Raw genomic sequence first — 18,670 nt, 5'->3', positions numbered from 1 at the left:
ATAAAGCCTGCATGAAAATAAGGAACAATGTTTCAGTTGAGATGAAGCAACATGAAAATGTAATATGTTGTAATGTATCACCAAAAGTACATTTTTACCAAGGTGAAGTTTCTTGGATCCATAAACCATCTATGTCTGAGTGAGAATAGAAAATGACTTTTTGCACCATTTTTCTGTTCAAAGTTCTTCGATACTTTTTTGAATGTGTGTATGAATTCAGTGATGACATAGTCTGATAGAAATTACAGCTCATCGTCGGGGGGGGGGGGGGGTAGACAAGATCAATGAAAATGCATTTAGATTATATTGATAAAAATCCCCCTCCATTTCTCTTTTCCAAGCACAAATAGATATTTATGCATTGCATATAAATACAAATATGAAAATATATATTTTTTGAAATGACACACGACAAATCCATTACAAATAGACCCTCATCGATCCCCATACAAAAAGGTGCATGTTTTTATTCCGACTCAAAATAAACGTCTGCTATTTTTTTAAGGTTAGCAAAATTTTTTTAGTTCACATGCACTTGTCGGAAAATTTCCTAAAATGAAATTATTCTTTAAATCAGGGGCGCCTGACATACTCATTTGTTTTCTATAAAATTTGTCATAAATATTTTTATAAGATCAGTGAATTTTATTATGTCTGGCAAGTGTCAACTTTTCTTTGAATTTCCTGGGTGTATGTAAACTTTTAGCATCAACTGTACGTGCCCGCTTGCACTCCTCCACGCCCCCCGCTCTCAGCTCAAGCGCCCTCTTTTGATATTTCGATCTGTTATGAAATAATATTTCACACCAAAAATTAATCTTGTAAAGAAGATCATGTTTCGAGCAATTAAGAACTATCATCACCCTCTTCGATTGATTCGCTTGGGTTTGAAGAGAAATACATGGGAATATCGATCACTTGAGAACGGAGAGCTATTAGTGAGAGGATTTAGAGGAAGGAGCTCGATCTTCTCAAGTCGTGTGAGTACCGGTACCGGTTCAAGTTCATCGTCATGTGTTTGCTTCCGAAGCCCGAAATTGAGCGACGGGGACGAGGCGGCAAGGTGAGTAGATCTAGACCACGGTACGGCATGATGCCTACATACGGTATATGTCGGCCTGGCCTAGCCTGCGCCTATCGCATATTGCCCTAATTTTATAGGCCTAACGTTATGCCACTAACTACTTGTCCCGATATAAATAGAAAGATGGTGACAATGATGTGAATTTTATGAGAAATGATGGTAATGAATAGAACCTGAAATCATAATATTGAATGAATGAAAAATGCGTGGCCAATTGTCATGACATGGTCACTCATTCAATTTAATCATTCAATGAACAAGGTTATGATATAACATGGTGATGATTAATTTGGGTATGGTATTAATCTCCACATCAAAACATTTGCATTGATTTTCACATGTTAGGTCCATGATTATCATAATCAATAAGATATTTCCAAAATTTTAAGAGAAAATGTCGGGCAAAAAGTCAATAGGGAGCCTACATGTTCATAGACTGAGAGCTCAGAGCTACACGTATATACCGTAGCCTATACCCAGTTGTTGTGTGTCCGAACAGGTCGTGAGTCCGGACTACTCACACATTGTACGAGGTTAGAAAATGCATTTGGAAAAATTTACAAGCGAAGTTTCATCAATTGTAGTACAAAATTTTAGGAAATGTAGAAAACAAAATAGAAGATGATTACTAGCTTCCATTGAATTCATATTTTTAGTGTAATCCAAAGACAAAAAAAGAAGGCTTCAAAAATATAGTGTCCGAACACCTGAACCCCCATCCTACAAATAATGCATGCAGCCGAGTGCATTAGTGGAAATGCAGAGCATGCAAGGTTTCTTTAGATAGGTGCCGCACTGTGCACGAGCCGCTGGCGGCGAGTTCCCAGTGTGCATCATCTGAAGAAACCGAGCTTTCTCTTCATTTCCTTTTACACACAACAGTCAACAGAGCAAGTGCATTATTTTTTTTATGAAATAGCAACACAGAAACAATTTCTTAAAAAGTTACAGTACAGTTTTGTTGGACTTCTCTTGGGACTTCTACCACACTGGTTTGCTTGAGCGTGCAATGTCAATTTTCGTTGCGCACCTTTTGCACTGCCGTGCAGTGCATCAAAAAAGTTGGATGTCATGTGACGTGTATTGGCCAATTGCGATAATTGAAAAAATACACCTATTCAGTCAATGTTTTGTTATAAATTTGACTTGACTCTTCAAGATCACAGTGAACAAAATACCTACATGTAGCAATATGATTTGCACACATGTGCAGGCTAGCTTCTTTGTGGGAGGGCCAAGCATGTCTGATATTGATGAGAAATGGGAATCACTAAAAATAGTTCAGGACCCCATTTTGTATAAAGTTGTTAAGATCGCAACGTTTGCTGGAATATCACCTTTTATTGGAAGAGCCAGTCAAAAGTAGAAATTTCACTGTTGACATGGTAGTTGACATGAATTCCAGCCATACTAGGAATCACAGCAACTTTTTATGAAATTGGGCCCTGAAGTCATTTTGAATCAATAAAACATAATATAAGAAATATGTAATATTAGGTGAAATTAATTATAAACATGTCACAGAGTCACAAATGGCATTAGAAATTTAATAGAATATTGTTTTTTATGATCTGTTTAGGAGCAAAAAAAAAACATTTTCCAAAATATCCTGATTACATGTATAGAGGCGTTCGAGAGGGGGGAATTCGGGGTAAAAATAATATGCCTCCACTAATTTCTAAGGTTAGAAAATATACTGGTCTAAATTTCAAAACATTTGATAAATAATCTGTAAAACATAGCATACATGTACATTGTACTCTAATGGAAAAATATGAACAACATTTTGGATTAAATCTTTCAGCAATTACTGATACAAGAATATAATGTGCTTTGCCCTTAAAGGAATGGTCTGGGCTGAAAGTATTTATAGCATAATAAATAGAGTAGAATTCACTGAGCAAAAAGCCGAAAATTTCATCGAAATCGGATAACAAATAACAAAGATATTGAATTTAAAAGTTTAGCAATATTTTGTGAAAACAGTTGTCATGAATATTCATTAGGGGTGGGCTGATGATGTCACATCCCACTTGTTCTTTTGTATTTTATTATATGAAATTAGGTGGGTTTTTTTCATCCAAGAACTGGGAAAATTGGATTGACAACTGATTTAGTGCATTAGATATTTATTGCTGCAACTTATTTCATTATAAGGGTGACATATTATTCACATAAGCATGAAATAATGAATATTCATGACAAAATATTGCTAAACATTAAACTTCAATAACTTTATTATTTGTTATCTGATTTTGATGAAATTTTCGGCATTTTGCTCAGTGAATTTTACTCTATGTATTAAGATATAAATATTTTCAGCCAGACCATCCCTTTAAACATTTAATCACTTTACAAGGTTCTCGCTTGGGTATTGAGGGTTGATTCATACATGTAGATGTATACAAGGATTATCAAATACTGCAAATCATGTGACATTTCCATGTGATAAAGTTGTGGATTGTGTAATACAGGTTTGATTATTTAAAAAATAAATGATTGTTCAATGCATGGAAGACCGTCGCTCAGGAACTTATTTGTTGATCGCTCCTTTTTATTGGCCTATGGAGTTCTTGAATTTTTACCTTCTCAGATGCATCATTCCAAGAAGGATGTCTTCCGCTGCAAGCATACCTGCTATATGGAGAAAATTCATGACAAAATTCCAGGAAACAAGGACTCAACATGATGGCCTTGCCAGGTTTTTCATCAACAGTGACATCAGCTATGGAGAATTCAACAAATTTGGTAAGATTGAGAAAACTATCATTGTGACTGTACTCTCTGGTGTCTTAAGGCTTTTGAGGAAAATCAAATCAAACATATTTCTGGCAAGGATATATTTCAACATATTCAACATATTTTTACAACAAACTTCTCTTCAGGGTGAACTTCCCATTTAAGTAGTACTACAAGTTAACTTTCCTTAAAATGGGATGAATGTTCAAAGCTTTAACCCTTTAAGCGAGGAGTGGAATTTCCTGCACCAACTGTATGCACTGACTGCTTGTTAACATACGAACTTTGCTCCTTTACCAATCAAAATCAAGGAAAGTTGTTAGATCTGACAACTTAGTGGACATGAATTTTGATAAAATGCTCTGCAGGTTTCTTTATCAAACAAAGCTTAACATGAGGTGGCAATGTAGGTACCAACAGGCATTTTCACATTTCTCAAAAATTGGATGGTACATGAAAAACCTCTTTGGTTGCTTACTCGACTTAGTTTTGCACCCTTATTAACTCTTAACATGCCACGCACACTACTAACCCAATGCCACAGTGCTAATCCGATGCTAATCCCCTGTGCCAGCCACAAAACCCCCCTGTGCCACATTGATTTTGGGATTGCGAGTCGTATTCACTCCTTTCAATAGTCATGATTACAATTGCTTGTAACTCTCTAACGATTAGTTTATCCACAAAATATTGTGTAGTAAAGTTGTAGGAAATTTCATGCCCCTTATAATGGTGTCCTCATTATATGGATTGGTTATTATCTTTACCGCTAAAATATGAGTTGTATCAAGTAGTTCCATTTTGTGGAGTGTTTTGTATGGATCAAAAAACCTAGGTCTCTTCCCTCTCAGAGGCGGAGCCATATCTTGTAAAAAATGTAGAAATACTCGAAAAAGTCGAATTTAAACCGCGTGAGTAAGTTGATCTGTCAGAAAGCAGAGTTCGCACTGCACACAATAGTGCTAATTACGGCGTGCATGCGATGCGCAATACAATGCAAAACGGCGTAACAATGATTGTAATTCCGAATGTGCGCAGTCATGCACGAAGCAGGCGAGGGTAGGAAACAATGCAAGCACAAAGCAATCAATAGTAGGCGTGCGAGCACGAGTGTGGCATGTTATAGTAGGATACGTAACGTGCACGAAGCACTCAATGAGTTAAACATGGCAATGGGCATACCATACACATTTCAAAAAATTTTTTGGCACAATTTTTTATTTGCCTTATGGAATCATAATTCATAAATATGAAATATGAATACAACTCATATCAAGATTGATTTTCTATGCCAAAATACATTTCAAAGAAAAAATTCACCCCTAAGCTTTTTGAAATGGGCATTGAGCATCCATTCTACCCTTAATTGTCAGCCACCATTTTTGGTTTGCTAACTGTTCTTTTTTATGTTTTATCCACAGGAAGATTCAATCCATGGTGTATGCTTGACCACTTTGAAGCCAGCATCCATCTCTTCCAGACTGAATTGCCAGATTCCGAGCATCTCTCATTGTTTGCCCGCAACATTGAGGTCAATTTCAAAGAGGGCGCCGAAGTGAGAATTCAATTCGAGCAAGCTCTCATGTTCAAAATCTGCCTGACATACTTGGGGAAGAGTACAGTGTGTTGGGAAGCACAGTGCTTGGATGTGGAAACCGACGAGGAGCTGGCAAACTACTCAATTCAGATGGTCACTGTGGACATGAATGAGCGAAAGCCAACACCAGCTGCAAACCTTTTCAAGGAGTTCTGTCCACAGAACCTGCGAGAATTTCCGCCAAAGGCATTCGATCTAGAGTTCAAACCAGAGCAAACATTCCAGCATGAGTTTGTTGTCAACTGGAGCGATACAGACTTTAATTCTCACTTAAATCAAGCTGATATGTGTCGGATGTGCGTTGACTGTGGTAGCTTTGCTGCTGTGGAGAATCGACTATCAGCCTTCCATCGAGAGTTGGTTACTTACGATCAAAAGCGATGTTCGTTCTTGTTCCTGAAGGATGCACGACCCGGAGACAGAGTCCTTGTTGAGTGCTGGGAATCTGAAGATAATCCTCTTGTATTGAACTTTGCATTTTCTAAGGAGAATGAAGTGATCACCATGATACAAATGGAATATTTCTCAGGTGATATTGCTGCTTAGTTGTAATATTTACCATTGTTGATTAATGAGCTCAAGAAATACATTTTATAGCTTCTATGAAATTAAATTTCAATCAACAAAGTGGGACTTTGGAAAGAATGTGAACTTAAAATGTGAAATTAGAAGTGAATCAAACGATTCTAAGTGCTGTACCGACCCAGTCAGCATATTATGTTCAAAATTAGATGTTATCATTTAGAATTTCATTTATTTGTTAGGTAATTCATGAATTTAGGAACAATCCTCCAAAACTTATTTGGGAAATACTGTGTGCAATCATTTATCTTACCTACACGAGGCTACATGTATTCATCAACTAAAGATCAGTCTCCTAGATCTAACTCAACAATTATATTCTTTTTAATTTAAAGACTATCGTGAGAAAAAAAAATCAGGAAATTACGTTTTTCATGTTTCATGATGGTGGATCAGTGCCTGCCTCTTGAACAGGAGATTATGGGTCTGGGCCCGTTTCTCAACACTGTCATAAGTCTAACTTCTTGACTAAATCGGAGATAGTGAGCTACTTGTCCTCTAACCCGTTTCACGAAGCCCTCTTTGCCAAGATAGGATACAACAACCTCACTAAATATTTAGGATACATCCAAACCTGCCATAACTTCTTTCTTAATGACGTAGTGGCATCACGTGGGAAAACTATGACATGCAAAAGTGCTTTGAAATTTGATAATTAAATATAATCTTACATAATCGATCATAGAGGTTGAAATTACATCACAAAACAAGTGAGATAATGCATTCAATGATAACTGTAATACAAAGAAACTATAAAAACTGTTGGTAAAACACACCACAAAACCATTCCTTTTGAAATAGTAAAATAATTTAATCGATAAAGATTCTACCACGTCAGGCCATCCATAACTGGACTCGTATTTGTCTTTTTCAGACCCCTATTAACATTTGGATAAAATCTGTCTCTAATTCATGCATAGAATTGGTCAAATTGTATATTTCGGTATCAAAGATTTAAGTGAAACTATTCTGATGATGTTTGGAATCATAAAAGACTGTATAATTATCCTCATTGTACAAAGAAAACCTTTATGGTTTACTTTACCTGTGCTATTATTTTCAAAAGATGTATTTCCAAATTTTTCACAATATTTGAAATTTTGTCATAATTTTTCTTTTGAAAATTACGTTATTTTTGTGACCAAGGCTACGTCTTGTCTGCTCTTTTTACTGATAGTATCGATATCAAGGTATTCTAGTAAGGAAGCCTTTTGTGAAATAGGTTTAGTAAGATTGGAACTAACTCCGTGGTTGGAGTGTAAAGATATGACTAACTTGTCCAGGTGTTGAGAAAGTTTGAGAAACTGGCCCCTGATCCCTGGCCGAGTAATAGCAAAGAATTGGGAAAAAAAAGAAAAGCGGGACCTTCTGCCTGCTTGTCAGGCACTCAACTTTTTGAGAATGGAGAAGGTTAATAATAACATATTATTTAATGCAGGGCTTGCTTAAAAATAAGATCGTAGTTGAAGTGGCTACCCTTGGTAAATGAGTAATTATTATCTTTGTTTTGTTTGTTGTTTCTTTCTTCTATTTTTGTTTGAACTTTGAACAGGAAAATTCATTTAGTCTGTTTAAGTTTATACATGTATCATTCAGATGTTGTTTGAAGGTTTGCATGGTGGCATGTACAATTGCTGATGTGGTTTACGGTGCACCATGTGGAGCCCCTCTACTACTCATCATCTCTACTCGCCGACGACGCAAGCCAGCATTTCCTCATCAGCTCTACTACTCAAGCTGTTCTCACTCAACATTCCTTCTGGTTGACAGTCCTTTTCAGGACTATTCTCAAGAAAGAATACTCTATTCTCAAACCTCCACTTTCTCGCCTATCCACTTCCTTCTCTTCTTCTATCCACTGCTTCTATAACACTCCACATGGTGCACCGTAAACCACATCAGCAATGTATCATTCAAAACTATGATCTTAATGAATTTATGAGAATCTGATATAACTTTATTTTATAAGACAATCATGGGCATTTTAAGGTATAAAATGTAATGGTGACTTCAACACTAATTCCAATTTACTTTAAGACACCCATGATTGTAGTCTTATAAAATAAAGTTATACATGTATTCTTATCATGATTGTTGGAAGTCATCGTGATGTTTAGCGAAACATATTTCAGTTTGGGGGAACCCCCCTCAATATTTTTTTGCATATAGAATCAATGGATTTAACAACATTCTATGGCCACTACACTTACTGTATGTAAGATTGGAATATATACTCTGGTATAATTCACATTACAAAAGGTAAAGTTTTAGAAATGTTTCAAAAGCAAGGTTTTTCTTTTTTTGTTTCAGCCAATGCAATGTGCAATGAGAATGGAACTCGGGTCAGTTGTTTTACATCATTTTAAAATATTACATTTAGGTGTACCTTGATGAAATATGTTAAAGATTAAAGGGATGGTCCAGGCTGGAGATATTTATATCTCAATAAAAAGACTAAAATTCACAAAGCAAAATGCTGAAAATTTGATCAAAATCGGATAACAAAGTTATTGAATGTTAAAGATTTGCATTATTCCAGTGAAACAGTTCCAGGCATGTCTTTATGAATATTTATAAGGGTGGGCTGATGATGTCATATCCCCACTTGTTCTTTTGTATTTTATTAAATGAAATCAGGTTTATTCAAAGATTTTCTACCAAGAACTAAAACAACTGATTAAGTGCATTAGTTATTTATTGCCACACCTTATTTCATCATAATGGAGACACATCAGTGACATGTATGAAATAATGAACATTTATGATTTAATGTAATAACATAAGAAAAAAGAAAGTGGGGATGAAACATCATTAGCCTACCTAATAAATCAATATTCATGACAATGTGCATAATTGTTTTCACAAAATATTGATAAATTTCAAAATTCAATAACTTCGTTATTTGTTATCTGATTTTGATGAAATTTTTCAGCATTTTGCTCTGTTAATTTTACTCTTTTTATTTAAATATAATTATTTTCATCCCTGACCTTTTCATATGCCAAATCTTTGCTTTTTTGGCAGATACAAGCCCCTTCAGGGCCTATGGGAACGTTGCCCTTGTACTTTGTTATAATTGACTTACCCATTGCCAATTGGAAATCTACATAGTCTTAGGGATCTCATTTTCAAAGCAGCTATAACTTTCTTAATATTGCTTATCCGATTGTTTTTCTCAAACTTTCACCAATCTGTTATACATGTATTTATTTTTCTCATTCCTAGCACATTTTATGACCAAGGATGGATTCCCCTTTAACATATTATGTTTCAAGTAAATTGAAATTTTTAAACCATTCTGTTTATTTATTTTTCTCATTCCCAACACAACATTTTATGTCCTAAGCTGGATTCATCTTTTATTACATAGTGGCCAGTATTCTGAAGTTGGGTTTAACCATAGAGATTACATCTCTATGGGTTAAAATATGTGCTAAAATTATGGGAAGCCAAACGTTTCAAAATTTTGTTTACAGTGAATACTTCTCATGTTAACTGTGCTCTTCACTAATTATTTCATGGTGAAGATAAGTGTCATACTTATCCTTCCCAGGCAGTTAACCATGTTTTTGAAGTCAAATGAGCTGATACATTGAACCTCTACTGAACAACTGGCTTTCCATAGTTAAACCAGAACTTAAAACCAGAGTTTGAATTAAACCCTACTTCAGAATACGGCCCAGTAAATTTGACTTTTTAAACCAAAGGTTGGCAGAATCACATCAACTTTTTTAGATTGTACAAGAGAGGAATTACTCTATGCAAGCTTCTTCCTACTACTACTGTAACTTCTAGTATTTTGCCAGCACCATTATCAAAACATTCTACAATGATCTGATTTTTTTTAGACTCTGGCTGAAGGGAATTATGTGCTCTAGATTCGCAATGTCACAGCAAGTTGGAACTTGCTAGACTTGTCCCACTTGAAGAGTCTTTGCAGCAGACTATACCACAGAGGCACAGACTCTACCGCTGTTGGGTATATTCCCGGGGGGGGGGGGGCACCTTTCACTGACGAGTGGATACCATGCACAACCATGAGGTCTCAAAAAGCACCTAAACACGTATTTTCCATTTTCTGAAAATGCACCCCTTAACAAGTATTGGTGTGTGAAACCCTACCCTTAACAAAATATTGGAAACAAAACGATACTATTGGCAAGTATTCCCTGAATTGAACTCCTAAACAAGTACATGTATAGCGATATTTAATTGTCACGGACGTCGGTCGTCAGTATTACCTTTACCTACATCGTTGGGTTTAGTGCAGCCACACTCGCGCAAATCGTACTCAATACATGTAGTGTTGACTCTTGGGCAAAAAGTACAACATTTTAGTCTTGATTTTTATACCCTCACAAATTTGACCCTAAACAAGTAGCTTTCCTAGCGAAATAGATACAATTTTTTCATTATTTTAGTGTTTTTGACATCCTTATTACGTTACATACGTAACGTGCCCTATCTTGAAATAAGTATCCTTTTTACATTTTTTTTGGTCGCGCATGGTATCCACTCGTCAATGTAAGTGCCCCCCCCCCCCCGTTATATTCACTAACACCTGCCTCTTGATCAGTTGGTTAGTGCTAGCTCGTGTGCATGTATTTTATGAACTAGGCAAAAATTACAGGTGAGGTGCCTGTAGACGAGGTTTGTGTGACCATGGTTTATTTGTTATTTTTTTAATTTGTACAACAGCAGTTGGACCCTGTCTGTGCTAGAATCTTCATGTAATTAGTAAGGGGCTTCTCCAATCAAAATCAAATTTAATTCCTATAAAAGTTGACGCACAGTGCTGAATACAACTCATGTTGCAGGTTAGATGTATCCAAACAAGATAGATTTTCAATCATTTTTGAAAGAAAATCTTTCAATCTTTCAAACTTGCTTAACTCCATACCTTAAAAAAAGAGCTCAAAATATCATGCAAATGAGGGGGTTGATGATGTCGAAGCCCAATGATTAACTAGTAGTATATCTTAGTGGATAAGTCCCCACCACAGTACTCTTGTTTTTTGGCAAGGCATTTACCTACATTTGCCACTCTCCACCCAGGTGTAGTAGATGGGTACCCAGTAGGAAGAAAGAAATCCCTTGCATGTTTGAGCGTCCAATCAGGGTAGCAGTGCTATTGGGGGGGGTTATATAGTATGGGTTTATTTTCATTTGGTCCAATGCCAATATGTCCAATTGCCAACTCGTCTACTACATTTGGTCTACCATCAATTCGTCCAATATCCACATGGTCTAATTGCCAATTAGTGCTCTCCATTTTATATAATAACCAGTTGGTCCAATAGTCATTAGTCCATATACCATTTGGTCTAAGTGTTAATTGGGCAAAATCAATGAAAATAAAATGAATATTAGACCGACTGGTTACGAGACGAAATGGTCATAGACGAACTGGTGATTAGACAAAGTGATGATTGGACCAAATGGTTATTGAAGTAGATGGTTGTTAGATAAAATGTTGATGGACGGTATGGCATTAGACTAAATGAAAGTAGACCATGTGGTGAGTGGACGAATTGGCAATTTACCATAGTATGCAGCGCTTAGATTAGAAACAATCTGGGATGCTAGTTTTCAGGCAAAAGCCTGAATTCAGGCTCTGGCAATTTATTTTCAGGCCATAGTTTTTGCATTTTTATGTACAAAATATTTTATTCGAGGCGATTTTCAAGCCCTCTGATCAATTCCAACTGGCATCCCTAAACAGTGTATTATTTATTATTGTCATTTACTTTTTATTATGTGAAATATTATTTCAAATATGAAATATTTCCATTTTCCTCCATCAGTGTTAAACTTTGTATAATTCTTCATGGAGCATATTAAATAATGATAACAATAATTTAGGGTATCTATATTGCGCACATATCCACCTTGTTAGGTGCTCAAGGTGCTCCTATATTACCCGGCTAAGTTAGGCGTTCATAGAGCACACAGCTTTTTAAGGAATTACTTCCTAGCAGTACCCATTTACCTCGCCTGGGTTGAGTGCAGCACACTGTGGATCAGTTTCATGGCTGGGATTCGAACCCGCGACCCTCTTTTTCAAAGTCCGAAGACTCATCCACTGGGCCACAATGCTCCACATTAAGTCGTCATTAATTATTTTATTGTGAATCAGTGCAGGTATTCATGTGAGTCTAAATTGTAGAACTGAGGTATGATTTATATTCAATTTCATGAATTCTATAAAGCATTCTATTTTAATATTTATGTTGTGCGGCATTATATTTATACTATACAGTTTCCAGAATGTAATGTTGGGGAGATTTTTGGTGAGTTATATGGTTATTCATTTTTTAAAATCACTGAAATATTGTCTTTTATTGCCTGTGTTAATAAATTTTCTTTTAAAAATTAAACTGTATTTGACTGCATCCTTTCTCCGTGACCAAGTGCGCCGAAGATAAATTTTTAAAAATGTATGTTCATATACCACCTGGTCTCTGAGATCCTTTTCGAAGATATCTTTGTGATTGCATGCTTTTACTATGAAGTGAAAGTCCACCTGTATTTGATTTTGATAAAAGTAGAAAATCACAGTAATATAAATAATGAATACTTTTTTAATATTCTATCAACGGTAATGGAATAATGGATTTTCAAAATTTTACTTTTGTGATGCAGCTCCCCATCAATTATAAAAACTTTGTGAAAAAATGTTGGAGATGTCTGATATGTTCAGACTTAGTTATGTGCTCAGATCCAGCTGGCACAAAAAGGGTAAAGGTTGTGCTTACTAAGTATTGAAATTTTAATTTGGTGGCAAATTTGTCACAAAATGCTTGAATTTATCCAGAAATGTATGAGAAATGTTTCGCGGGGTAAGTTTGATTTCGCCCTTGACACAGTGTGAAAACGAGCATTTCTGCGCAAACAGATTTCTGCGAGCTTTACAAAAAAGGACAGTGCTCACTCAATTGTAACATTCTGTCAAAACTTTTACTTTCATTGGATAGATGAGACCCAAACCCAAGATTATATGTGAAAAAAAATTACCCACATGTATATTTTTTAATACCCAGGGCTTTTTCAAAGTGTAAACTTTTTTGATACGCACTGTAGTAGTAATATGTTTCTGTTTTTATTGCAATGCCAGAGTGGACCCCCCCCCCTCACCCTTTTCTGTAAATGTGAGAAACGGTCAAGCAGGGATATAGTGGTGATTGATCTCGTTTGCAAACAGAGTATAAAGGCCTCCTGTATTGTCTATAACCTGTGACGTTATTACAATTTGTTTAATATTTTATGATTATCTCGGCGAACATGAATATTCTTTTACACGTACCTGATTTAACCATGCTATTGCCAAAATGTACACAGCAAAAACTGTGGTGTTAACCGGTGTACATAGAGGACCACACCAGTTATTTTACACCAGTGTTAAATTGGTGGTGTTAGTTTTACACATATAGGTGTTATTACAACACCTTTTGTTGTTACAATTACACTCTATTAACACCAATTTTTTAACACCGCAGTTTTTACAGTGTACTATGTTGGATTCCCCCTCCCTTCTCCCACTTTCTCTCTCTTTCTATCTCTCTACTTATCATTGTCACTCCTGACATTTACAAACGTGTCGATCGGGCACAATTCTCTATTCAAATTACTCCGTTCTAAAACTGGAAATAATTAATTCCTCTGATGTGGGCCGACAAAAAGCCTTCTCCAGACAAGAACCAGATACCGCCGATAAAATAACCCGTTCGGTATAATCTCGGTCCGAGTGTGGACGTGTGACGGCTCGTTGGCCAATCAGCGCGAAGCGTTCCGCACCCCAGAATGGTTTGACGGACAGACAGAGAGGAAACAATACCGATGATTGGCACTTCCCCCGGGCTGAGACAGCGGATCTAATCCCTTCAAATTACTGGACCATTTAGCGCGGCGTTAATCAAAGAAGGCCATTGTGGATTTAGCAGACAATCAGCACACCACTGTCGCCAATGCCCTGGCTGGACTCTTGACACCCCGAGCTTTTGTTATTCGCAGTTGACATGTTACAAGGCTGAGGAAACCATCTTTGGATGGATTTTTTTTTTGGATGGAATAGTTAGCCAGAAATATTACAAATAATTCCTTAATCATTATCATGATTTCTAATCCTAAAGAAAAAGGAGCTCTCCAAAATGACCACTGGTATTGATTTGATTATCTTCGATTTATCATTTTTTGGATGAAAATACACAATTTCGTTAGATGTCTGGTCTTGCCAACAGTCCTTCATCTTGCCTTCATCAAACCTTTCCCCCAATATCACTGGCGGATTCGTGCCCCCCCCCCCCCTTTGTGAGACAATTGAAAATAAATTTGTAATTTAAAAATGGCATTAAAACAAAAGCGTGCCCCCCCCCCTTTGAAAGTGAAGACCCTTTTTTTTGCTTGTCATATTTTTCCTCGGGAAACTATGATGTGCTCCCTTTTTTTTTAAATCCTGGATCCGCCCCTCCTCAATATAATAGCTATTTTATTCTACTGCTGAAAGATTGGTAAATTTCGTCTTTAGTTCGACAGAACAATGAATTCCTGCCCTTGGAAAGGGAAGGGGGTGGAAACAATACCAATGAGGGGGACAATTTTGATGGAAGGTGCTGGTTAGGGGGCCGTGGACTCCTAACAGAGATTCAGGACTAATGAAAAAAAAGAGAGATACAAAGAAGGAAAAGAAATAGGTGCGAATGATTATTAGGCCGATTTTCTGTATATAATATGTCAAAATCTACCTTTTTTGTATCAAAAAGGTCAAAATTTTTGGCTCCCAATGACTGCCCCCTCAAATAATTTTGCCTACTATATCCAACCTTGCTTTGTCAATGGACCTACCACTCAGACCCACACGTCACACAATACCATGAATATATTTTCAAAAATTGACGGGTTAAATAATGACAACTGTAGTTACAGTTCACTTTCAAAGCAAAATCATGAAACCCGTCAATTTTTAAACACGAAATATATTACATTACACTAAATTTCATGTATGATATGATATTACTCATCATTTGCAATGATGATCACTAAGGAAACAATTTAGGTGACTTGCAATTACTTTTCAAATTGATTCTAACATTTTTGTTCTTCCCTGGTTGTGAACATAATGAACGAAACTTTTTTTTAATATGAACATTACCAGTTTGACCCTAATTTTGTTTCCAGGGCATGGTGTCTATCAGTCAAATTCTAAAAACAACAAAGTACATTCACAATTTCACTTTTTGTTTAACCAACTCCAACTTCCATTCAATACTACACCCTCTCCTTAATACCCCCCCCCCCCCGCCCAAAGCTCTCTCTCTCTTTCCCTGTTCTCTCTTTCTTCTCAGATTTACACTTTCACTTCAGATCAATCTTCGGGTTTACATCGCCAACTCACAATATCTCAACCAAGTATAGGGCAACATGCACGTACTGTTCACACACAACCTAATATAGAAGCAGAATGAACGACAAAGAGATCTGGTATATATTCGTTTTGATCAGAATGGTAATAAAACCAAACTTTAATCATCTTCAACATAATGATATGTAGGCAAGATCATAAAAAAATAATGACAAGATCCAGTCCAGCTGTAATCAGTTCTCATAAAGTTCATGGTGTTCAGTGTGTCTATACAGACACAATACTTTTACTTCAGAAGTTCTGTATATATCAAAGTTCAGTGCTGCTAGTACTATCAAACGGAGACAACATCAATGATTTCCTCATCAAGGACTGGTTTCCGACTTGTGGGCTTGCTGAGCTCGTATGGACGATACAATCGTTCGGACGATTTCACAACCTGGTGAGACTTGATCTTCCCAGCAGACGACAAGAACCGACTTTCGATGTCGTGATGGTGCAGATAGTGTCCAAACGACAAGGGTGGCGACATCTGAGCTGCTGGATGGAGTGGGGCACCGGAGACGGAGCTGGCTGGAAGAAGCACGGGGTGGACTGCCGGGAGATGAGGAGTATGAGTACAACGGCACTGGCTCACGCAGCTTGAATACGGAGTGATGCTGGGGACCACCATCGTGTATGGCGAGTAGTGCAGGCTCGGCATGTGTAGAACGGGCTGGAGAGGAAGATGACCCGGGTGCTCAGCGGGGAAGGCGAGTCGTTCGGCTGGGCTGCTGACTGGAGCGGGCACACTCATCATGGTGGGTGGAGGTGGGGAAACTTTGCTCTCAACTTGTGGAGGCGATGATGGCGGAGTGAGCGGGAGCTGGTAGGCAGCGGCTGGAGACGTGGAGACAGCAGCAGGAGCCTCTCTCTCGACTGGTGACACGGCCATGATGGGCGATCGAACGGGTGCAGAGACGAGAGGTGGAGTCGGGCGCCTGGTCGGTTGCTCAGGTTTACCGATGCTCGGGGAAGGAGAACTTGGTCGATACTTCATCGTAGGTTGAGAAGGCCGTGGTGATCCAGCACCAATTCGTTGACATGTTGCAGCCAGAAGAGCCAAAGGACTTGGTTTACCAATGTCTGTCGAGTCATGGGCAGGCAACTGCAATTGAAAGGTAAGAAAATACACATCAGTTACATAAAGGAATAACAAGATGAATACACATAAATCATAATAATTACAAATTTTGATCTGCTTATTAATTATCTTTCAATACCATACCTGCATGGTAGCTCATCTAGTATACATGTCTAGTGAACTTTACATGTTTCAAGTTGACATGTGATTTTAAAAGTAAATGAGAAATTATAATGATACATACCTGCAAATACTTTGAAGATCCAGTATTGAGCATGTTGTTTGTTATTCCACTAAACAAGCTTGCAGAAATAAATGATTATTTAACTGAAATATATGGAGCTAAATTCTGAGGAGCAAATCGTAATGTGCGTGTACAGTTGAGCAACGATATTTGAGAAATGACACTTAGCTCGACTTCCCTCACTATTTATACGCCACTAGCCCCGTCAGTCGGCACCGTAATTTGTCTTCCTCAGCGGTCACATTAAAGGTGTTTTAGCGCTCCGTGTGATGTAGCCGACCGCCACTAATCTCTATTCTTCCACCAAACCTTGTCACTCCGCTCGCGCTCAATGGAATCTGTTCGACCAATCACAGAGCTCGCTTCGCTGTTAACCGTGCATTGTCTGACAGCTAGAGTGTGTAGAAAGTCCCTGATTGACAGTGGAACGTTACGCGATCGCGTTGTTGTTGTTATTGGAGGATACCTTGGGGAGGGCAATGGTCGTTTTCAAGTCTCGCGGTGTCACCGACCAATGCTCGAAATAATGATTGATTTGAAACAAATATTTATGTGAGTGAGGAAACGTTTTTGCCGTTTTGACACCCGATGACGAGTTGAGGTTTCGTCAAGGCATACGACCACCATGCATGGTTTTATACCAATATCAATTTATTACTTGTGGAATAGTAGACAGTGACGCAGGCGCACTGGGCCAAACACAAGTCATGGTGTGGCAAAATTTCTAAATAAAACGTTTTGAGCGCCCCCCTCCTCCCCCCAAAAAGCTCCAAATATTTTGTGATAGGCTTTGACAATGTATTCAAACAATATTCTTTATAGCATTTCCTTGTTTTCATTGATTTTTTAGGGGAGGGGGCTGCCTATACGCTAGTAGTAGTGTAGTATACACAATCTTTCTATCGGTTCTTCCATTGAGAAACTATTGGTTCACATTAAATATGATTTCCCTTTAAATTATCATGAAGAGTGATTAACGGGGGGGAAATGAAATAATATTTACGCCAATTAAGTTGCCAATGTAGAAATTTTATCGAATATGCAAAATGCGGTCACTAATTTGCGACTGTTTTCATTTTTTTATTTTTAAATCTTAATATTCCAAAACCTGACAGGAATTTTTCACCACAATCATCAACTATATCGTATCGTCCAATGAATGTACAAATCTATTTATGCATGATGTGATCGGTCAATATATCATGCTTAATCTAGCCTTACACGAAACCTTTGAATACATGAATAAAGCAATCTTGCATGCTGAGACATGCAAGTATCAGAAGACCAAACCATGGTATACATCGGTACACTTCCTGCTGAATCTATAGCCATAATCTTTTAGACAAGGCGACGAGAAAGAAAAAAAGACAGGCCAATGATTTTCTGATCTGATCAGATTAGGCCGAAAATCGATGTGAAAAACATGAAAGGCGTGTATGATGTTGCCGAAATTCAGTGATGAACGATAATCTCTTTCCGACTCCATGTTGTTGTCAGTGGTGGTGATGCTGAGTAATGATGATGAATGATGATGAGACGAAGTTTTTTTTAAAGTCCATGTCCATCCTATCAAAATGCTGACCTAAATAAATAGAGAAAATCAAACTAGGAAAGTGCTGAAAATTTCATAAAAATCGGATGTAAAATAATAAAGTTATGACATTTTCAAATTTCGCTTATTTTTCACAGATATGCACAACTATAGCTGACTCAGTCGATGATGTCCATCACTCACATTTTTTTTTTTTTAATAATACAATGTTTCATTTTTTAAGATTTTACATTAAGGACCAACTTGACTGAACAATACAGTATAAACAATGCTCATTCCACGTGTTCAGGGAGGAATTGATCGTTGTATCACTTGACAATGAGGAGAGAATTAGAATAAAATACAAAAAATGTGAGTGAATGACGTTATCAGCCTCCTTAATATTATTGCC

The 18,670-nt window shown here is 37.2% G+C and overlaps 2 protein-coding genes across 2 annotated transcripts; one reads left to right on the top strand and one right to left on the bottom strand.

The window, feature by feature from the left end:
- The first annotated feature begins 782 nt into the window (after positions 1 to 782).
- Positions 783 to 6,637, top strand: LOC121411828. Its single transcript, XM_041604699.1, has 3 exons — positions 783 to 1,063; positions 3,678 to 3,832; positions 5,245 to 6,637. Exons 1-3 carry the CDS (start codon positions 834 to 836, stop codon positions 5,964 to 5,966), a joined length of 1,107 nt encoding a protein of 368 aa, XP_041460633.1. The 5' UTR covers positions 783 to 833; the 3' UTR covers positions 5,967 to 6,637.
- An 8,849-nt stretch (positions 6,638 to 15,486) lies between these two features.
- Positions 15,487 to 16,894, bottom strand: LOC121411827 (pollen-specific leucine-rich repeat extensin-like protein 1). The gene is made up of 2 exons (XM_041604698.1): positions 16,728 to 16,894; positions 15,487 to 16,507 (listed from the first exon to the last, which is right to left on the bottom strand). Exons 1-2 carry the CDS (start codon positions 16,758 to 16,760, stop codon positions 15,695 to 15,697), a joined length of 846 nt encoding a protein of 281 aa, XP_041460632.1. The 5' UTR covers positions 16,761 to 16,894; the 3' UTR covers positions 15,487 to 15,694.
- Between the last annotated feature and the right edge of the window lie 1,776 nt (positions 16,895 to 18,670).

The sequence above is a fragment of the Lytechinus variegatus genome, chromosome 3 (assembly GCF_018143015.1).
Source record: "Lytechinus variegatus isolate NC3 chromosome 3, Lvar_3.0, whole genome shotgun sequence".
Taxonomy (NCBI): Eukaryota; Metazoa; Echinodermata; class Echinoidea; order Temnopleuroida; family Toxopneustidae; genus Lytechinus; species Lytechinus variegatus.
The sequence above is the reverse complement of the archived record's forward strand: the minus strand, read 5'-3'. Positions and strand labels throughout refer to the sequence as shown.